The sequence below is a fragment of the Pteropus medius genome, unplaced genomic scaffold (assembly GCF_902729225.1).
Source record: "Pteropus medius unplaced genomic scaffold, Ma_sr-lr_union100, whole genome shotgun sequence".
NCBI classification, from domain to species: domain Eukaryota; kingdom Metazoa; phylum Chordata; class Mammalia; order Chiroptera; family Pteropodidae; genus Pteropus; species Pteropus medius.
In genome coordinates, this window is record NW_024349519.1 from 6,935,557 (window position 1) to 6,959,941 (window position 24,385).

Here is a 24,385-nt window from a genome sequence, read left to right on the forward strand (position 1 = left end):
GAGTTCTCAAGGAGAATTTAAAACTTTTGATCATTCGATGATAGTCTGGATGATATCTTAAAAAATAATGTATAAGTATATTCTGGATCTTCTGAATGACCACTAGACAGCTTAATATTTCCTATAGTTTTAGCCTTGGAGTTTGTGTTTACATTTCTATGGGTGGCAAGTAGTATGATTTTATTGCCTCAGGCTAACAAGGAATAAGCAGACAGACACTTAATGGTAAATGATGAGTTTGCAGTAAGTGATGCCCAAATGTCAGCACTGCTTGCCAAAGTTTTTATAGTAATTAGGATTGAAAAATGGTAGGATAATTCAGTAATCTGGTGCAGGTTGTGAGCAGCAAATTAATTGTGGCAAAACAATATCAATGATTGTATTAAATTAATTATTAATTTCACTATTACCAAACTTGTCTAATTATTAAATTTACTTTGATATGAATTATAAGTACAAGCAATTTATTACTAATTTTGTTATATATATTTAGGTAACGGTTTAATGATAAATGATTTTAGTCAACATTGATAGCTTGTGATTGATTACTTATCTGGTTTCAGCTGTACTTTCCTCAATTTTAAGGGACACAAAGCCAAAAGAGAAAATAACACAAAAATCTAAAATTTGTCAGACAGATGGTCCTTTCAGCAATTCTCAAATCACAAGAGTAACAGAAGCTGTCTTCCCAAAATTTGGCTATGGAAATGGCAAATATGTAGGCAGTCAATCAGTCAATGTTTCTGAGCACAGCAGATTAAATGAGGAGGAGAACGTTAATTTATCCTATTTTTAAATATCTAAATTACCATGTTCTCAAAATATCTGAAATTTCAACTTTTATAAGCTACAAAAAAAAAAAATCAGAGAAACTTTTGAACAATCTGATTTATTTCTGCTTACCTAAGTCTTTTTAGTCTCATGAAGATACTTCAGACTTTTCCTTTAACATACTATCATGCATTAAGCTGTCTTCCTTCAGATAGTGTATCCTTTTTTCTAGTCACAGCTGTGAATAGTATAATATAAATGCTGTAATATTATGAAAATTCAGTGTAAATACTTAAAGGTACTCAAAACCATTACTGAGGTCATTTGAAAGCACTGGTTAATTACAAAGGAAAAAGCTAACTCTAAAATCAAAAAATGATACTCAACTTTTTTCATTTCTTCTACTTATATCCATCAAATCATGAGTTCTCTTAATTTGGCCCATTAGATATCTCTAAGTCTTCTAAATCTCATCTAGACTCTCTCAACATGGTTCCTTCACAGTGCCTTTCCCTTTTCCAGATACATGCTTCTCATCATTCTCTGTGTAATATCCAGTCTTTTTTTTTTTTTTTTTTTTTTTTTTTTTCTCAAGTAGATTCTGAGAAGCTTTCTTTGATTTCTGGACTGCTATTGCCAAGCCCACTCTCCTTTGATAGCATCTTGAATTCTCCCTATCATAGGACTTACAATACTTGATTATAATTTCTTTTTCAATCACCAGTCTTTCTTGTTGATCAAGAATAATAAGTTTTATAAGTCCTTTGTGGGATATTTTATGTGTGACAAATAGTTCTAATTCTTAGTCTAACATTGTTATGTTAGGACATAATTAGAAATGCAGACTTATGTGCCAATAGTTTATTGAATTTTCAACCTAATTTATTTATTGAAGCATAATATGCACATTGAAAAATGCACAAGTGTTAAGTGTACAGCTAAATGATTTTTCACATAAATTATCAGGAAAAACTATCACTACTTCCTGCTAGTCCCTACCTTATCCTGAAATGAAAATTGAAGCGACATTTTCAAATTTATGTGACTTTATTTTGCTTATTGCTATATCGAATCCCCAAAAGAATACCTTGTCAAATGAAGATGTATGAGTAAAACAGTATGTTATGCATATATGCTATAACCTAGTAAATTTTCATTACTGAATATATATACCCCAAGAAAATTTTCACAAATGTTCATAAAGAGGCACATAAAAAGATGCTTGTTGTAAAATTGTCTCTAGTAAGGAGATTTCAAAACATAATGCTAACGAAAAAATGAAATGTAATACAAGTAGCCAGAGAATAAACTGGACCTACATAGAACAACATGGACAGATTGGAAAAAAATAGCCTTAATCAAAAGAGCGGGGAAACCAAATAAAATCTGCACTAAAGTATAATTTATGTAAATACAAACCAAATATAATCATATTATTTATTGTTTATAGAATAACACATGTGTAAATAAAATGAAGAACTGAAGGGATAAACATTGAATACATGACAGTGAAGGCATGGCAGAATATGGAACTGGAGTTCGATGGAGAGAAACATAAAAATATATATAAATAAACACATAAATAAATAAATGAGACATGTAAGAGCTATCTCTAGACAATGTATTAGTGTGTGCCATGAATAGTAGAGTATTATTGATCATATCAATCTGATCCTGTGCTCCTGAGGTACAAACATTTAGAAATAAAGTATTATAGAAACAATACTCAGAGGAGGAAGTAAAGGCTATTTTCTGAGAGTACAAGTGTAGATAAATTTCTTCCTTTTAACTAGTGACCCTTCACTGAACCTATTTCCCACCCAAATATTTTCACAAACTCATACTGGTGAACACAACGCTGTCAAAAGCTTATTGTTCTCTTTTATTAAAGATCATCATAATATTGAAATATGTGGAATAGGCACATTTTTCAATCAAGCAATATGAAAATTATGTGCAGAAAAATGTGCTAAAACACTAAAATTTTAAAAACTTGTTTTTCATCAATAATCTATTCAATATGTATGTACTGAATCTTTATTACACAGAAAGCTTTGTGCCATTCCATGAAGATAAAAAGAAACAGAGTTAAGTCTGATGAAACACTTTGAACTGTTACTTTTATGGCAGATGTAAAGGTAAAAAGTTTCCTTTGGTAGCCATGCTCATCTGAGCTCACCATTGAGATTTCAGCCAGCTAAGCTGGAGTCTTGCTTCCACAGTAAACTAAACAAATACCATTCGATATCCAAACATAAACATAACTCTCACCTTTTTTAATCCTCGATTTGGTCCAGAAGGTTTAAATGTTAAGAGCTATTAAATGTCATACTTTATCGTTTCTAGTACACCTAGTTTTTTTACATGTTAACATCACTGAAAATGGGATGCATCTGACAATCAATGGCATCTTTCAATTGCTCTCAGCCAGGAAACAACTGTGACTTAGCTGTCATTAATTACATGTATGTGACCTTAGTCAAAGTTGTTTATATTGTCATTCAATTAGGTTGGAGGTATTTTGAGGATACCACATGTTAAATTTGTCTTTTAAATGTCTTATGATTTATCAATAAGACGAAAAAATTGTGTCAATCATGCACAGAAATTCAAGGAAATAAAACATCTGGACATATAGGGATACATTTGTTATTCATGTTGGCCAAATGAGACAAGTTCATTTGCTTAAAATTCTTGTCAGGAAATCATTTAAGAGTCGTTGTTTTATGCTAACTATATATAGTAGTCCTTCCTTACCTGCAGGTGATGTGTTCCAAGACCTCTAGTAGATGCCTAAAACTGAGGATAGTACCAAACCTTATATGTACTATATTTTCCTCCTATGTATACATATCTATAATAAAGTTTAATTTATATTTTAGGCACAGTAAGAGATTAACAACAATAACTAATGATAAAATAGAACAATTATAACAATATACTGTAGAAAAAGTTATGCGAATGTGGTCTCTCTCAAAATATCTTATTTGTACTGTACTGTACTTACCTTTTTTACTTAAAGGAAGCACTTTTCAGCTTCCTTTTTGCATAACCAAATTGCCAACATCACTACTCTTGTGCTTTGGGGCCATTATTAATTAAAATAAAGGTTACTTGAACACAAGCACTGTGATACAAAGACAGCTGATCGATCACTTGATAACTAAGGTGGCTACCAAGTGACTAAAGGGCAGGTAACGTCTACTTCGTGAATGTGCTAGACAAAGGAATGATTCACGTCCTGGGTGGGATGGAGCAAGACAGCACAAAATTTCATCACAGTACTCAGAAAAAGCACACAGTTTAAAACTTATGAATTGTTTATTTCTGGAATCTTCCACTTAATATTTTTAGACTGCAGCACACCACGAATAACTCAAACTGTAGAAAACAAAACCGTGGATAATGGGGGATTACCATAGTTATCTATTATTTTATAACAAATTACCCGCAAAACATAGTGGCTTAAAACAACAAATATTTGTTATTTCACACAGTTTCTGAGGGTCGTGAATCTGGGAGCAGTTTGGTTGAGCCTTTCTGGCTCAAGGTCTTTCATAAGATTGCAGTTAAACTTTTAGCCAGGGCTGCAGTCATCTGAAGACTTGATTGGGGTTGGGAGTTATGCTTGCAAGATGGCTCACTTGTGTGGCTTTTGGCAGGGAGCCTTGGTTCCTTATCATGTGGGCACTTCCATAGGGCTCCCTAAATCCTTTCAAACATGGCATTTGGCTCCTCCCAGAGCAACTGACCCAAGAGAAAGATTGAGAGATACAGAGAAGTGTGGGGTAGGAGTCGGGGGTGGGGGAAGGAGAGAGGCCAAGATGGAAACATTTACTTTTTATGACCTAGTTCTAAAGTCCTGCACTTTCATTTCTGCTTTATTCTATTCATTAGAAATGAGTTGCTATATCCACCATAATCACAAGGGGGAAGAGAATTAGTTTTCACCTCTTGAAGGGAGGACTATCAAAGAATTTCTGAACATATTTTTTAAGTAGCCATAACTTTCTGTTATTGTCTGATAAGATTGGAAAGTACTTGGAATAAATAGTAGAGCACTCTTTTAAGAAGTGATGCGTATACCAATACTACCAAATGATGATATTTTGTGGCAAAATACAAGTATTACTCAAAGTTTGAATATGATTTAGAAGAGTCATATTCTGAATGCAGAGAATTTTTAAGACTATATTACACAATTTATTTTCTGGTATTTCCTTTTTGTCTAAGTATAACGAGTCATAAAAATATTTGTGCAAATAAATGACTATTTCAACAAATATAAAATAAAAGTTATATATGATAAGTAAATACTTTTTCTTTCTTAGTGGTAAGATTGATGGCCTCTTAAACCCAATGAAATTTGGTAAGAATCTGTGGTAGTTTGCATCATTTGGCTCCAATTCTTCAACACTCCTTAAATCCACCTTTGCTTATTAAGGGCCTATCCACATATGTGGGAGACCTGCCCGGCCCCTTGGCTCTGGGTTTATAATATGACTTGATTTGGTCAACAGGATATTAGCAGACATGAGGCCAGCAAAGGCTTGAAAGAGTACATGCATGTTTCCACTTGTTTACTTGCACTTCTGTCATTGTCATGAGAACATGCCAGAACTAGCCTCAAGATGAGAGAAAAGTGGAGCAGAGCCAGGTTGCTCTGACGGCCCCAACAAAAGGCAAACTCTAACATCATAGTAAGTCGCTCTCAAGCATATGAGAAAGCCCAGTGTATAATAGCAAAGCCGCATATCTGATCCACTGCTGACCCAGATGTGTGAGCAATTAATGTTATTGTTATGTCACTGAGGTTTTGAGGTTGTGTTTCTGCAATTTATTGTAGCACTAAATAACTAACACAGTTCACTTCAAATGATGTGTTTTCGACACTTTAATATGAATGCCTTTTCCATTGATTAATTAGAATGATTGTCTATGTAAATCAGCTTTTTCAAGTTCTGAAGTTCTGAAGTCCCTTGGACACTTATACTACATCTGGATATACACATCACTTTTTCTCAGAAATAATGAAAAAGAGTGTAGATGAGCCCGCTTGACAATGATTTTCCCTCATCCCTCATTCCTGGAAGTGGTAAACATTTAAAATGTAGTAAAAGGAAGTTTTCAGTGCTAATAGGCCCTTTTTCCTTTTCTTTTACATCCTATTGTGACATCCAATTCAACTAAATTGGTTCTACCTAACCTAGGGGAGACTGACTTTGATTTGACTGCGTGCTAAGCTCTGTGTTAGCTATGCAGTCACCTGAAATAGGAGTTTTGGAAGTAAATGCTATATTTCATATATCCAATGAAAAGTAATGGTGGGAGGAAAATTTTAAATTGGTTGTGAATTTACTATATGGCAAGCATTTTAATTCAATCATCTTTTTAAATGTTCACAGAATTTTAAGAACAAGTGGAGTAGAGACTGTCTTTCCCAGTCCAGCACCCCCCTTCTGTTGATAACACCTGCTACTACTTTTAGGAGAATCATCCCTTCTCCATTCCATGTGGGCCTGGTGGGAATTTCTATCACAGCGCATTTGCCACCTCCCAATTATCCAGAAGGGTAGCCAGGAGGCCCAAGATGACTAAATAAAATACACCAAACTTCAGGGGATGATCTGGATCTTCAGTGAGATTTGGTATATGTACCAGGTCTGAAAGAGAATCTCTATTACTTTTCGACCACTGTCCAGTAGAATGTAGGCTTTAAACTGTGAACACTCATGATCCCTGCCACAAGGAACCTGCTTGAGAATGAACATGCGCACAGAGAGAAGCAGGATCAACAGATGGCGAGACAGTAGTCTGAGAACGTTACTTAAGCCCTTATATCTAGTCTACTTTATAGATCTCATTAACTGAGCCAATACATTTCTTCTTTTTTTTTTCCTTAATCTTGTTTGAGTTGAGTGTCTCTCACTTCCAAAATAATTCTGAATGATTAAGGAATGTTATTCTTATTTAATGGAAGAGAAAACTTAATCCTCCAAATGTCACATTACTTGTCAATGTCTCACAGATAATAACAGATAGAGTTAGAATATGATCATGTGTCTGCCCAAGGCCCATAATATTTGCATAACTGCATTTTTTTTTAAGTTTAAAAAAATGTGCATACAGTAAAACTTACCTTTTTGCTGTAGCGTTTTATTTTTGACCAGTGTGTTGGTTTGAGTCACTGCCACCAGTTCCATCATCCCCAAGAGTTCTTTCATGCTGTTCCTTTATGGTTAAACCCTAGCTCTATTCTTATTGCCTGGCATCTATTGACTTGTTCTCTGTCCCTAGAGTTTTGCTTTTGCTAGAATGTTGTATAAATAGAATAACACAGCCTTTTGAATCTGGCTTCTTTTCACTTAGCATAATGCATTTGAGATCCATCATATTTTTTCATGTTATCAACATAAATGCTTTTTGAAAGCATGTTCAGAGCAGAATTTCAATCATATTCTCAATAGTGTGAGTGGAGCACACTATTATGGTTTTAAAAAGAAGAAAAGTATATAGAATTGAGTAGTATTCTCCCAAGATTTACGTCCACATGGAATCTGTAAATGTGACATTATTTGGAAATATTTTTGCATATGTAATCAGGTTATGATGAGGTCACACTGGATTAGGGTGGGCCCTAATCCAATGACTAGTATCCTTATAAAAAGAGAGAAATTTGAACACAAAGACACACAGGGAGGATGCCATATGAAAACAGAAGCAGAGATGGAGAGACTCAGCTGCAAGCAATGACGACCAAGGTTTGCCCGCAACCACAGAAGCTAGGAGAGAGGCATGGAACAGGTTCTCCCGTGGAGTCTCCATAAGGAACTTACCTTCCACACACCTCAGTTTTGGATTTCCAATTTCCAGAACTGTGAGAGAGAGATTTCTGCTGTTTGAAGCCACTCAATTTGTGGTCATTTGTTGTGGCAGCACTAGAAAACTAATACAAAAAGGTATGACAACATTTGGCATTGCTTTCAAGGCTGCTTCCCTGTGAGCAAAAGAGCTTGACTGATAGGCTAGATAATGACCAAGTTCCTGCACTTCATAATTTTGCCTTAGGATGAGACAAACTGAATTCTAGAGCCAAATAGTGATAGTATCATAGGAACTGATATATATTACCCCAAGGATCAAATTTTTCACTAGTAAATAAAAAATGGACCTGTTTTTAAAATATGATAAACAGTGTAGAATCCTAATGCTAGCCTCCAATCAACTAATTTTAAAGTCAGCTCATTAAAAACCACTATGTTTTCATTCTGAAGAAAAAAATGTTGAAGTTGGGGAGGGGGCACCTTTCATCAATCTTTTTATTAGCAACCTCCAGAAGATTATGGACTCAGGAAATTAAGTATTAAAATTTAATTAACTTTACAAGTCCCATGAAGAAAACAGAAAGAAAAAAGTAAAGGAAATCCACATTCCTTTAGAGAAGAAATCTGAAATACGCTTCAATATGCTGCTTGGATTTTAGATGCAAACAAATTAGGGGACATTTTTAATAGACAAAATGTGGAGAGCATTTGATACGAAAGATATAGAACCAAAAGATAAGAACAAATGAGCAAATTAGTCATGAGAAAATTAACATTTTAGACAAGCCAAGAGAAAAGATTTGTTTTTCTTAAGAGATATTTAAATTGTGTATACATGATGTTGATATTGTTGATTCAGATTAAAGTATCAATTAATCTAACTTGTCGTAATCATGAAAATCTGTGATTCTCAAACCCAGCTCCCTATCAGACTCTTCTGAACAACCTAAGAAGATACAAATGCCTGTGCCTCACTTCATAGATTCTGATTTAGTAAGTCTGGACTGGGGCCCAGGAAATCTATTTTATTTTTTCAAATTATTCAGATTATTGTTACGGCAGTCAGGTTTGAGAACAACTAACTTGAAAAAAAATCTCTCACAGAATGAAGCTTTGATCTCCCAAAGCCTGGGGAATTAGAGCTGAGGTCAATCCAAGGTCAAATACCAAAAGCAAAATATTGAAATAGAGGTAATTTAATACTTAGGGTCAAGAAATGGAGGCAGGGTCCAAAAGGGAAAACGGGAGTCCAGGGTGGAAGCAAGCTTCATGAAATAGGAAGGGAGGTCAGAATGCCAATATGGAATCACAGTGAGAACACGGGAGACAATTGTAAGCAAAACACAGGAAAACCTGCAAATCAGAAATTGGGGTTCAGTCTGGGTCAGGACTCAGAGAAGGCTTTACTTGTATCAGACTCTTGATTGTCAAGTCATGCTTTTACTTAGATTCCTCTATTATAGTATCAGCTCATTCAGGATTAAACTAGTCTCTAGCAGCTTGCTTTAGTGTTTAGCATTAGAACAAGTGATATTCACATAAATTGAAGTTATCTACCAGATGATCTTATTTCAGTGTAATAATGCCTGTGTGTATGTGTGCATGCAAGCTCATGTGTTTCTTTGTGTATACTTTTGTTGAACCCTTCGAACATGAACTATTGTTTAACAAGTAACAGTTATTCCATGCTCTTTAACTTAAAATGAAAACCTTCTAAAAATCAATTTTCAACTTCAGGTAAATTGAAAGGACAGTTGTTATTTCTTGGATAACAGTAAGACATTTATTTCTTTATAATTTGTTTTCATTCATAAAAAGGACAAAGCACAGTCCTATACTACTCCATTGAAAAAATAATAAAAAATAACTAAAAAAATCAATTCAATATTTATCAGTATCAAATAAAACTACTATCACCTTTCCTGAAATACAAAGAAACAACTGATGTGTCTATATCTCTATAAAGTTTAATTAAGAATCTTGTGTCTTAAAGCAGATGATATATTAGTTAGTTTGACAACAGTTTAAAACTGATGGTCCCAGTCAATTTGTACAACTGTATGAGGAAATGAAAAGCTCGAGTTATCAGTGAATGAGAGATTTTAATCTACCTAATCTGTTATAAATTTAAAATTAAACAAATATCCTCCAAAGTCTGTTTTCTTCTTACCTTTCAGAACCATTTCATGCAAAATCTAATCAGTTTTGCTCTTTATTACCATACATTAGAAAATAAAAGGCAAGCATGCATTTGGCAAAAGATTTAGTTATTGTCGATTATATAAAAATGCCCAACATGGGTCACATTGCAAAAGAAAAATCCCAAAGTGTAACAAGGAAAACACAAACATTTGTATAGAAGGCTTACAGAGTATTCATTTCCCTAAAATATGAAGAGATTTTGTTCCTCCTCAAATAATTAAATATTCTATGAAATCTGGTAATGCTCTTAAGACTTGACATACTTCTACTGGGAAATCATCCATTTCATTTATTTTTAAAAAGTTTCATTTTATAACAAAGAGTTAAATGTAAACTAATGAAATATTTATTGATATTTTCATAATGAAAGCTTTAAACATTTACACATAGATATATAGTACAAAAATTATACAAATTAAAGAAAGGGGGATAAAGTAGTAATAGATCTGTTTTGCTTCTTGTAAATATTTTTTTTATGAACCTATAAGGTATCCTTTCTAAAAAGATAAACTCTATCTCTAATTAGCTCACAAGTTTGTGCTATTAAAATAGGATTATACCTCTTGATGCATTAGACATTGCACAATTTCATGAGCCAGTTAATCTTTATTACTGGATTTCTTTCACATCCACACTCAATTACATTTCCGTGCACACCATGGAGAATGAAGAAATGTGCGTCTTCCTTTCCACAACTTATAAAAACCTAAAGCACCAACACTTGGGAGACATCATTGGACAGACATATTATTTGTCTCCTCCTGGCCTTCCAGTTTTGCATACTCTTTTACGTACCATTAGCAACACATTGATTTGGCATTTTTAGCCAGATTTCGGTATTGCATTGAAGTGGGAAATAAGTTTAAAACTAAATTTTAAAAAATGAGAAATACTGTAGTTTTTCCAATCTACAGGTGATTTCTTGATTCCATACCTTTAATAAAGAAATGTTTTACTTAGAAATGAAGCACAAAAAACAAGATACTAGATATTATTAGGTAATTCTGATATTCACTTAACTGTTATTTATTTCTAGCCATATAAAGACTATCACATCTTGATTAAAAAATTGAAGCACTCTACTTTTCAAAATTCATCATTCCACATATGAATAAATACAGCAATATAATACTCTAGATAAGAGCTGTGACTTTTGAGGTTTGAACTTGATGATAATAAAAACAAAATAATTTCAGAGTAGAATACAAAAGTAAAAAAAAAATCTTCATATGGTATGTTAACTTTACCATTAAAAAACTAACTTAAAAGTATTACTGATTCTGAAAATCAAATACTTAGAAAATTACTTACTTCCAAAATAAGAATACTGATAATAAGTTCTAGAATTTGGTTTTTAGTATTCAAAATCTTTCAACTCATTCCGTAAAATAATTTGATAATGGAATTTATGTCAAATTTTTCAGTTATACTCTACTTTTTTTTTTTTTAAGAAAACTCAGAATGTCATGAATGATAGGGGCCATTCAAAAATATGTGGGACCTAGAACAGAAAGGATAGTACAAGAGGATAGTACTCTTACATTTACCACATACAATCAACATTTCAACCTCTATTATATTTTACAACTTGTTATTAAATTTAAAGCACCTGTGTATGGTGATTTTACTTTCACTCTACAAACTATAGAATTGAATTGAACACTGTAACTTGTCCCATTGGATTAAATCATGCAACTGTCACAGAATCAGGTTAAGTGGTTTATAAGGCATACTGGAACGAGTTAAAAATTATTTTATATCCATTTAAAAGTTTATTATTTTGGATAAAGGGGTTCCTGAATGCCTCAGTCATAACATGTGTTGTAAATCAGTTGGATAGTTTGTTAAAGTATAATTTATTTGGCTTAGGATGGAGCCGCGGGAATTGGAAGGAATTGTCGTCACCACAGGGATGAAAGGTGTCCTCTGAGCTGGGTCGGGTACAGCAACTGTCACACCACATTCAGAATTCCAAGTAGACAAGGATACCAAAGGCAGGTAGCAGTAAGCCAAGAAGACTTGGTAGTAGTGTGGATGTACCTACAAAGTAAATCAAACATATGCATAATATTCCATTGATAGCAGTTGCTATTCTTTATCTTCCCTGCTTTGGGGAAGGTCAGAATATGTAGGCCTGAAAATCAAGCGGTTCCTTAAAAACAAAAATAAAACACACAAACAAACAAACGGCTTCTCTATTCCTAGGTCATTTAAGAAAGACATAACTATTTGATACAGGATTTTATGTGAGAGCATGTGATCTCTTTATACAACATGTTCATATATATCATTTAAGATTATAAAATCACAGATATTCATGTTTCCCCTATGACCCTGCAGTCCCAAATTCCTACCAGAAAGTGATAGGTCAAGAAATATATAAATGAGTTGAAAAAAAAAAAGTGTATGCATGTGTTTGTGTAAGCTGTTAAATAATAAGATAAAGAGGTGTAGTAAAAATATTAATGTTATCTGGGATAATGACCTCATTAGGTATAGATCTTGCATAATTTCATATACCAATGGTTTTAAGACACGTAGGTACTTATATAAAATGATTTGAAGAATATATTTTATAACAGTGAATCATTTTATTTAAGTTTTTATCTAAGAAACAATTGTCCTGACATGTGCTGTGAATTAAAAATAAAAAATGATATAATATACTATGGACTTCTATTACATCTTGGGCTAATAATTACATTGAGAAGGGCTCTTCCTCTGGTCAAGTAAGTTTCTTGAGAAAGGGCTGAAAAGTGGGACCAAGAAGGCATACTTCCCTTTTCCACTCTCCACTCCTAGTAGGCACAGTCTTCAATAAACACACTGCTGGAATGAGTGACAGGCGAAAATATGCAGTAAATAGCTTATAAATGTAACAGATTTGTGTCAAGTTTTGGAATTTTACTTAAAACATTAAGTTATTATTATCTACCATGTTAACAGTGGCCTAAAACACCCCTTTTCTTTGGAATAATTGTCTTATATTCAGAAAGATTTGGAGGCATTACTCTTGAATTTCTAGTCATTAAAAACAGATTCATGTTTCTTATATGGTGGAAGATGATTGTGTCTATCTGTATGCCCGTATTCTGCTGTTAGCAGCATTCAGTGCTGCAGAAAAAACATAATCCAGAAAACATTATCAGAAAAGATAAAGTGATTCTTAGAAATAAGCGGGACAGTGAGGATCGAAAAGTGAGGGTAGAAAAATAAAGTGAAATCATATATCATATTATTTGCAATGACATGTATGTACCTAGAGTGTATTATGCTAAGTGAAATAAGTCAGACAGAGAAAGATAAATGTCATATGATTTTAGTTATATGTGGAATCTAAAGAATAAATGAACAAACAAAATGGAAACAGACTCATAGGTACAGAGAACAAATGATGGCTGCCAGATGGAAAGGGTATTGGGGAATGGGTGAAAAAGGTGAAAGGATTAAGAAGTACAAATTGATGGTTACAAAATAGTCACAAGGATGTGAAGAACAACATAGGGAACATAGTCAATAATATTGTGATAACTATGTATTCAGGTGGGTATCAGACTAATCAGAGGGGAATCACTTTGTAAATTATATAGTTGTCTAACCACTATGCTGTACACCTGAGACTAATATAAAATAAAATTGAATGTCAACTCTAATTGAAATTAAAAAATTTTTAAAAACTGAGAAAAAATGAGGGCGGGACAGGAAGGGCAATATAAACATACCTCAAGCAGCTTCTTATAGCCTCATTAATGCGGATGCTGCAATAACATCAACAGTGATAACACTAATAATGACTGCTATAGCTCCTATTTACCCTTCTATAGCCATGACAGACACTACACTGGCCCTTTGTCTGTATTTTGACATTAATACAACAGCCTGTGATGATAGGTCTTATTGTCCTGGTTTTATAGATTATGTAACTCAGATTTAGGTAAAATGACTCGCTGAAGGCCACGGCCAGTAGAGAGGGCAGAGCCAGGATCAGATCTCAGGTTGCCCTGGCCATATTCTTTGTACTTACCATTTTCTGCAGATAGCTTTGGAAAGTGACCAGTTCTAGAAATGCATGAAGACACTATCCTCTGCACTTAATGTGTCAAGGCAAAGCCACAGAAAGAAAATAAATGACCCATGGGAAAGTGCAGCACCTAAGATGTTTCAAAGCGTCTTTGTATTGTTACAGCATTTTTTCCTTCTATTCTTCTACATAGATATTTTAAAAATATGCCACTGCCCACACATTATTTTATTCCAATAAATTATGACCAATAATAAACCTCAATCACATAAAAAACATTAGTTTTCGATGTTTACCTAATTTAAATGATCTGTCTTGAAGACTTTTGTCTGAGAAAAACTGTAGTACTCTGTCCTTTTACCACAAATTACATCAGCAATGGGTACACTTTCATGTACTTGCCTGAATGTGTGGGTTGGCTCAGAACAAACTGTGGCTGTGGAAAGAAGTTTAGTCAATTGTGGATGCCATTTTGAAATTTTGGTGTTAGTATGAAAACCAAACACAATTTCATAATTTGTGGCTTCAACATCAGGATATTTGATTTATTCTAAATAAACTCTTCATGTTTATGTGTATTATATTTAATTTCTCTAATGGCTCAAGCTTATGTAATTGTGGTCTTCATCTTCAATTCTCTTCCACATTCCAAGCACAAATTAGAGACCTGACTGAATTACTATTTAAAGTAATTTTAAATGTGGGATTCCTATATTCTTGAGCTTTCATATATATTGGTTTTATATCTAACAAAATGTATAATACTGTTATCAAACATAATTTCAGCACTTATATGATATGTGGTAAACATATATTTCACTTTTCACATATCTACTGAATGTCAAACATAATCATCAATCTGGTGAATCATTTTTCCCTGTTAGAATAAATGTAAGGCCAATTCAGAGTATTATATCTCTTCCACGAGATTTTCTTGATTTTTTAAACTAAACTGCTCAGACTTACTTCCTTCAGGAAGGATGTATGCTACAGGGAGTTAGATATGAGAAGAGAAGAGGGTGTCAAAAGTTAAACAGTGCTTTACAATCTCTGCATGTTTTATGATAAGTAGAGAACTATTCTAATCAGTTTTTAATACAAATCTCTGATGTTTAAATTTGAACACCCTAATTCAATCCAAATTCCTACTTCTTCCTATTGCTGATGATGCCACAACACTTAGAATTTTCTCCTTGTCATGTCACTTCCTGTGTTCACAATTGTTAATTTCTCTAGTATGTGAACAACTACAGACAGAAAATACATCCAAATTATATTTTTGGTTGTGTTGACTAATATGAAATCCAGCATATAGTGACCACTTGACTTATAAAGTTATAATATGAATAATTCTCCTATAAGCCTTGAACCTATTCTGATTATCAAACATACATAGGAGAGAAAGTTAAAGCGTGGGACAAGGGGTTTTAAGGAAGAATACAAAGAAAATCACTGTGACCAGTAGAATCCTTAATATTTCTTTACATTTTATACTATTGTACAATCTAACTTTTAGGGGCCTGGGACAAGAAAAGAAATTACACATCCCCATTAATTCATTTCCTCAGGAAATATATTTTTTTTCTCTAGCAGAGAGCTAATATTAAAAATCCATAATATCGGAAAGGCATTTACTTTACTGCTCAACCCAGGGGTCCTCCAAATTGTCTTGGTAAGATGTTACTTTGGATTCTTTCAGTCTATAATTGGCCATGGACTGAGGGAAGAAAGTGTTTTGAAGAAATGATTGATTCCCTGCTGGCTAGAGGCATGCTTACAATGTATTGTCTGTTAGGTACGCATCACCAGATGTTTGCTGTGGAAATTTCTTGAGTTCAATAAAACTCCTGCTTGGAGAGCAGCAAATTCAGGAAAGTAAAAGAGTAAAAGTCTGTCTGGGACTGAAAGTAAAAATTACCTCAGATGAAAAAAGAACAAGGCTGCCTGTTTTTATCTGGGTTAGTATGACAGATATGGAAAAGCCAACTGTAAACTTAACTAGAGACACTTCTAAGGTCACATGGCAGCTGTAAATACCCTACTGACCTCTTCATTGAGTGGCTGGTGCTGTGTTCAGTGATGCCTGGACTGCTTTACTCTTCCCTTCTATTGATGGGAGTACCCAGTTGCTAAACTACATCTCCTGCTGATGACCTCCAATCTAGTTAATCCCAGCTTCTCCTATCCCCGTCACAGAAACAGAATCGATTGCCTCTCCCCCTAGACTCTCCTCTGAATTCTTCAGCAGGAACTCATACCTTATGTAAGATGCTTCTCCTTTCCATTTGGGTGGTGTTCTACGATTGCTCTGGAGTATGTTTCCTTGATTCATCCAGTTAATTACAGGTAGTCTGACTACCTATCAGATTACAGGTATGTGCTTGGTCTTGGTGTTGGACTATTTAGATTTTAACATAACAAACAGGCAAATATGAGGATTGGTAAACTGGTGACAGTCCTAGTCCTACTAGGAGTGTAAGGGTGTACTGGGAATAGTATCACGTGGCTCTGGGGCCAGTCAGGCAAAGAAAGCAAAGTCCCAATCCTGCCTCAGCCTTTTGTTCACAGGCAATCTTGAGCATGTTCTTTAACCCTTTAATGCCTAGGTCTTTCAACTATAAAATGGAAACAATGACGTATCTCATAGCTTTATTGTGAGAATTCAGAAGATGTCCATCAATAGTTCTTATATATATTTTAGCAGCATAACCTTTCTTCAGAAGCAATTGTATGTGGAAGACCATTACTAGGAGGGAGCGGAGATACTTTATTCAGAGATAGGTCTGGGGCAGGAGACCATCAGATTTTTGCCCCCTCTCCGTTCATGCTAGTACCAGTACTTCCCTAAGCTCATCATTCCATGCAATCTGTGGGGCTCTGCTTATCACAGTTTGAAAACAGATGCTTTAAGTGGATCACTTCCATAAATGCATGACTAATAGAAAACTCCCGTAAATGTAGCAATTCATACTACATTTGATAGCAATTCATACTATCTCTTGTTATAGACCTACACTATAGTCTTTGAAAAATAGTTGAATAAAAAGCAAAGCAAAACAATAGATAAAGCAGGTGTCCCCTGCTTTGCATCTGAGACATACATATCTGCTTACTGTTCCCCAACCATACCTTATGTCCTTTTAGATCACAAACATTTCTGTTATCTCCTCTGTGGCCTAGTAGTTGGGATCTTTGCTTTCAAGTAACAAGAACCCAACTGAAGAAAGAGCCAATGTTGCACTGCTTTTGAACAGCTAGAGCCAGGTAATTGAATACTTGTGTCTGCCATGTTTCTGACTTTTATCTCTTCTTCCTTTGCATATTGCCTCACATCCTCAGACTGACCTCTCAAGATAGACAAGAGCACGAAGCTCACAATAATGTATTCTCAAGAGCAAATAGATATTATCTTTTAACCCCAATAGCAGTGAGAAAATTTGCAAGGAAAGATTCTGATTTGAAAAGTCTGGGTCACAACCTACTCCCAGACCAATTACTATGGTTGAATTAATAGATTTATTTGATTGAACTAGCTTTGAATATGTTCCATTTCTAAACCAATTCTCATGGCCAAGGAGGCAAGGTCACTTAAAAAGATGTCAGTTTTCATTTTGATCTCAGGTACTTTCTACTAGTACTTTCCGCAATGAAAGGGCTGTTTGGATCCAGAAGCAAAAGAGGGATTCTGGGAAAAGAGAGAATATACTGAACTAAAAAGTGCAACTGTACGTTAAGAGTCACCAAAAGCAACATGGAATAATCTTTATCCTAAATTTGTTGACCATGGTAAGCATTTTGTCAGAGAGCATGCCACAAGAATACTGTTCTGTTCACAACTCTGGAAAAAATGTGTTTACATTTATTTTTTGTTAATTAGTAAAGAGTTTCATGCAATTATTCACCTGCATTATTCACAACTTCTAACTTGCTTTCCCCAACTTTTACCCATTTTCCTCAATTGCTTGAGGCTAATCAAGATAAGAAAAGCAATTGATCTATTTAGCTACTAAAGACTTGAAGAATATTTCTGTAAATTAGTCAGAGTATGAGCCATTTTTATGAGTAATCATTGAGAGCTACTTGTGATAGGTGCAGCATTAGGATTTATAAGACTAGAAACTAGCTTTTCTTTTGGTGGAGTATGTTTGGTTATATTTATTCTAAGATCTAGAATTTCAGCAGTGATGATTACAGAAAGGAAAACAAGCTAAGAAGTTTAATAAACTACTGTGGCTGAGTGTATGTAAGGTCAGTATTTCTGACCTTGTTTATTTGTAGAGGAAGGCCTATTGAAAATTTGTAATTTTTACAAATATAATCACAAAAATTTAGTCTGAAAAAATGTAAAGTAGTGGGTTAAGAGCTACTTTTGTTTCTGGAGTTAGCCTAACTAGTTGAGAATTTTGTTTCTTCCTTTGAGATAATGAAACATATCACATGAATGACTATTTCGACAAAGACAATTTAAAAAATGTATGCAATCCAATTTTTATGCAGAACTTAACACTTGAAAAATGTCAAGCCATTGAGGCAAACACAGACATTTTAAAATTTGTCTTGGCTACTAGGATTTTACAAAATATGTGAGACAAAATGATCTTAAAATTTTTATTGGTTAATTCATTTCTAGAATTTCCATTTTATCTTTCTCTCTTATCCCTCACACATTTTCTCTTGCATGATTCCCCCCATAGATGCTCATCCAGTGTAAATGTTATCAATACTGAAAGTATAGAATAGAGTCAAGGTGTAAAGCATACAAACTTATAAAGTAGAAGACTTTTACTTTCCCAGCACCTGGCATAGAATCTGTAATAAAACTCCTATAATTCAGTGAGGTTAATGTTAAAATTTCTTTTAGGTCATGTACTAAAATTGTTATTTTTATAAATTGTCTAATGCTTATTAAAAACTAAAAGAGGTGACCTTTTAGAAAGTTGGTTGGGTTTGCTTCATATAGGTCTCTTGGGAAAAATGCTGAGACACTTTTCAATTTTCAATCAATTATTATAAGCTTTAAATACCTGCCTTTGACAAAATGAAGTAATAGATATTTATCTCAGTTGGTTTAAGAGTTTCTGGAAAATAAAACAAAGAAAAAATCATAAAATTAAATGGGTTTGATCTTTGAGGCATGGCAGACTTTATCTACATTTGTTTTTTGTTTTTGTTTTTGCCTTCGTTATCTATTTTACCATGGTGTCTATGTATACTAACTTGTTTATTTTGTTTTTAATTTTATCTTCTTATGTCTTTTGAGACAGCAAACTGCTAAGGTATGTGGAGAAGAGAAAGGATGGCTTAAGACTTACTTCCAGTTCTGTCAATAGCTAGTTGTATAACTTTGGGCAAAAGAGAATATTTGGGCTCAAGATGTGGCTCTGAGGCGGGTGTGATCTTTGGCTATTTTACTTGTCATGGATATGGATTTTCCTTCTGTAAAATGATAGGGTTTAATGTTATAAGTCCTTAGGTTTCTACTATGGCCACGAGTCTATGATTCTAAGCAAACCATAATGTATTTAAGAATATCAAGCATTGAGCCATAAAATTTGCAAACATATTTGTTATATTTCCCCTTTTCATGATAATCAAATTTGATATTACTTTATAAATATATATTAAATGCTTGATCATATAAGTGATAGTGGCTTTGATGGGTTGTTCTGTCTGGTGAAACCCATTAATCTTGCTGCTCCTACTTGTTTAGCAATTATGGACCCACATGCCAAGCAAAATAGATTTTTTTTTTGGCAGAGGTACATGGTTTGCTGGCAGCTTATCCTAGCAGTTGTATTCATTTCTTACTGTTGATTCTGGACCTTTCACTCATAGAAAATTCTAGATTGCCAGGATGCACTCCTCTTTGAGAAAGGAGCAAGCATTTCCAATAGAGTAGAGAACAATTATTTACTGTGAAACATAAAAGTAACTTCTGCCTATCGGCATACTCAGATAACCTAAATTTGACATTTGGGGCAAGATGAGACTATAATTATGAGGACTTTTAAAACTGGCTTACCTACTTCTTTAGAAATGCAAGGTGATATATCACAAGAGCATTGGATTTGAGGTTAGAAAGAATTCTGTTTGAAAACTGTTGCCCTCACTTGAGTGTGTGAACTTTGAGAGCCTCCACTTCTTTATCAGTAAAGTGGGGAGTGTAATACTTACATAGCAGGGTATTTGTGACAATTACATGAAAAAATGTTTAAACGTATAGTAGAGGCCATCCAATAATCATGAATTTGAAATATGAAATTATTTGTTTATTCACTAAAAAATGTTTTTTAGTGACTAGTGAGAATACAGTGGGTCTGGGAAAAGATAGAAGAGACTCAGACCTCAGTATTTGGGTCCTAGTCTATAAAATGAAAAACATACATGCAATGAATTTCACAGATTTATTTTTTTCTTCAACTTATACAAAACCTTTAACAAATACTGTTCCAGTTCTTTGTGATTAGTTCACAAACAACCAGTCAGCTAATTAGATCATCTTTGCATTAGGCTTTGAAAATAGCTGTTTGACAGAACATTCTTAAGTGGGTAGCTCCAGCTTTGTAAAATACATCAAAGCAGGATTGGTTTCTCTCAATCTCTATTAAAGTGACAGAGACCGAGGACTCAAATGCCCATTCTACTTTGCTATACTCAGGAATACAATTATATTATTCTCTTTATGGCCCTGACTTTGTCTTCTCCCAATCAGTTTTTGAGGCAAAAGGACAGCAAGTAGAGCCAGAGAAAAAGTTTAAGAATTTGCTTGTGCCTCATAGCAAAAGGAATGGTTCCTCTTTAGCATTCAGCTTGAAGGACCAGTTAAACGTGTCTGTGATTAAGACTTTCTGCATTTTTAGGAGCTAAAGATATATGGCCTTTCTGGTTTACTTAGACATGAAGAAGGACTTTTCCCTATACCTCCCCCACCTCTCACACAGACACACTTGCCTATTTTATAGCTTTGTTTCTTTATGCTTTGGGGAGACCAGCTGGTATTTTGGAGTACTAACAATAAAGAGTAAGAGTAAAACTAATTGGTCGTGACAGTCAATTTTCTTTAAACTTATTATATCTAATTGAAAGAAATTCAAACTAAGAAGAGCAGGCGGATATCTCTTCCCTCAAAGCCCCCTGAGTTCTTCTCAGTTCTTTTACATAAATTCGAGTAAACGATCTTTTCTGATTTTAATACTCATGCTCAAGGTCATGGTGGGGCACAATGTTTGTTTCTAGGTGAGACCATGGAACCTAAAAGGCCTACTCTATCCATGTGGCTGAACATCATGGCCATTCATAGAGGGTCTATTTCATATAGGCACCCCTACAATTATAAGAAAAATGACATATTTTTAGGAGACACACATTTGCATGCCTATTTCTAGTACCACTATTTGTGGAAGAAATAATTTTCTAATTATAGGAAAGGATAGGTATATTGCCTTTTAAATTTCCTTTGAATGGCAGGCCCTTCAAGATGATGAGAGCTATGAGGATGACACAGAGAAGCCTCTGTCAGTCAGTGCTATGAACCCCAAAGTAGAAGTTTTATCCAGTTCACAAAGCTCCTTGTAGGACTCTAACTAGCAGCTGTCATTCAAGTGGCCTACTTCCATTTTAAGTGCCTGGTTTTATCAAAGTGTAAATGCAGGTTATCTTCAATTTAAAATTTATCTATGCTTCTCTTTTTAAATAAAATCATCTAACAATGAGGTAAACTCTAAAATTTAAATATACAGATAGTGATGATGTAAGAATACTAAAAAGGAGATTTCTTTAAAATTACTTCATTTACTTATAACTTTTCTGAATAGTCTGGCCCATACCATGTTATCAACAAATATCTGTTTAATAAATTGTTCTTATTTTTATCATTTATTAGGCACCTACTCTATTCAGGGAAATTTGCAACTTATTATTTTGCTTAATTCTAATGTCCAGTTGAAGTATGTATTGTTATCCTCATTTATAGATGAGGAGTCTAAGGATCAGATTTTCCCACCTATTACAAGACAAAATTGAGTATTGAACTCAAACTTGATTCTAAGTCCAGTGCTATTTTCTCTACTCTGCAAATCTTTTCATATGACTACAGAATGCAGTAATCCAAACTTCCCTAATGCAATGAGTTGAGAATTGAAAATTACAACAGGTATCTAAACACCTCTATAGCCACAACAGCCCAGGATCCTAGCCCCCACTGGTTTTGTCTGGTAATTTAAAACCCTAAGTACCTTGGAAACTTTCCCAGGGTAAAACCAGGGCAAAAGTCTCATTTGATCTTTCATGATTCATCTTTGCTTTGGGGCTATAATAAATGAGTGACTCACCTGTGTGAGGTAATATTTTGGTATTTAAGATTTTCCTTCCTACTATGATCCTGAACTCATTTATTTGTGAGACCTCAGGGCTTACTGCAGGATTTAGTGTCATCCATCTATCAACAAGGATTAATTGGTTCCTCTCTGTGTTTCCACATGCACTTGAAGTTCTTATAAGAAACTGTCTGAATTCATTGAATCTCTTAAACTATTAAGGGACTCATAACCAGATGAATCTCTTACATTTGTACTTCCACAGGAGAAACTATTTTTCATCTGTTTTAACAACAGGCTAAAGTGGGTTAGGAGTTAACTGACTGGAATTCAACACTGATTTTTCTAAAGGATTTCTAAGTTTGTGATTGTTCAGCTTCTCATCAGAAGATATAAAATAATTCCAATCACTTTGGATAGTATCCACACAGAATTTCCTTGGTTCTGTTTCTATATATTTCAGAATGTCTTTTATTTCCAGAGGGCTCCTTCTTAGTCATATTTTCATGGTGCTAAATTCTGAAATTTTAAGTTCTTTTCAAATTCTTTTTGAATTAAAAAAATGGAATAAAATTGGCTTTCATAATTTCTGCAAGGAGTTTATTTAAAAAATCAACAGGGTAGTTACTCCTTGCTAACTACCAGGAATTCTGAAAAATTCTTTAAGAAACCATTTTGTTTATTTGAACAAGTCAAATTTCCAAACAAAGAATGGAAATCGACATTCTTCTTTTAAGATCTGTATTTCTACCAGTAATGTCAGTCTTTCAGTTATTCCGTTATAAAATTTTTGGAGTCGTTCATTTTTCTCTCCTCAAGACTGTGTCTTGTGTCTTTGTGTCTCTTGACAGCGTATTTTATACAGAAGGAATTTAGATGTTGATTGATGATGATGATATACTAATATGTTTGAAATAACATAGGTATTGAGAGAAATATAAAATCTAGAAAGAAACTTGAGACCAATGATTCATTTCTAATATACTATGCCTTACCTAGCTAGACTGTCCTTACCTCTCGTTTAGCTTACTTGTTTTTTCTAGGCTGGAGTTCTTCAGAGTCTGTCACAGGACTGCTTCTCTCTCCTTCTACACTTGCAGGTCCTAAAATTTGCCATGCTTCTGCATAACTTAGCTCGGTTAATAATGTCCCTTTGCACTTAATTACTCAGAAAATGTGGAGTCATTTTTAAAATACTTTTCCTCACTCACTTACAATAGACCAACTTGGTAACCAAGTACAATTGATTTGATCTCCAATATGACTCTAGAATCACTCTCTGCTCCATTCTCTCTACCACCTTTGTTTTAGTAATAGGACCTCCTTGCCTCTTAAACACAAGAAAATGTAAAAATGAAAAACACAAAAATCACAAATTTGATCTGCTCCCTCTTCACAGTCTGAATATAACCTATACTCTGACTATATCTTCCCTACCTTCCTTTTTCAATTCTGCATTCCAGATTCACTGAATGAGATGCCATTCGTGTGTATTCTCAGAATCAACAGTTGTTTCCTCAGACTAGGATGTCTTTCTACCCCTTATTATGCCTGCAAAACTCTTAATTGATCTTACAAGCTTCATCCAAAGTGTCATCCTTTTGAAACAGTTATGCACAGATTTAATTGCTTTTTCCCTAGTGCTTGCTTCTACAACACTTAATACAGGTGCTGTATTTTTTTTTTTCTTCTTCTGTCTTATTCTCCAGTGAGTTTAGGGCTCCTTGAACATAGAGACCATGTTTTTATTCATCTTCAAACTTTCAGGGACCGAGACATACCTAACGTGTTTGGTGCTTAGTAGATTTTTGTTGAACAAGTTGAACTAATAGAATCTTTTTTCATTGCATTAGCAGGTCCTGATTTGGATCTTTCACTTCTGCCATAGATCTACCCATGATCTCTTTTTCTCTATGTGTCTCAGAAATATCATTCCTGAAAAAGGGTAATGTAAGAAATTAGTTTTCCTATAAAATTCCTAGTGTTTGTAGGCTCAAAATTAAGTAATCATCCCATTTAACCAACATCCACTAAAGTGTTCATCATAAATGTGAACAAACAAGGTCTTTCATTTATATTCTATGTTCTGAGAATGACTCTGTTAGACATAGGTTGATTTTATAATACAGATTGAAGAGAAACCAGAATTCATCAAGAAAAATTAGCAGCACACCTAAACCTTTACAATTTTTTTCTCTATGAAAATTCTGTTAAATAAAGATGTGAGATTTACTACACCTATCTTGCGTTCT

General features: G+C 34.0%; 1 protein-coding gene across 1 annotated transcript in view; it reads right to left on the reverse strand.

The window, feature by feature from the left end:
• Window positions 1–9,800: 9,800 nt before the first annotated feature.
• Window positions 9,801–24,385, reverse strand: part of CNTN1 (contactin 1) — a 271,156-nt gene continuing 256,571 nt past the window's right edge. Inside the window, exon 25 of the mRNA XM_039882303.1 lies at window positions 9,801–11,837. Within this exon, the coding sequence (XP_039738237.1) occupies window positions 11,761–11,837 (77 nt within the window). The 3' untranslated portion in view covers window positions 9,801–11,760. The remainder of the gene's footprint in view (window positions 11,838–24,385) is intronic.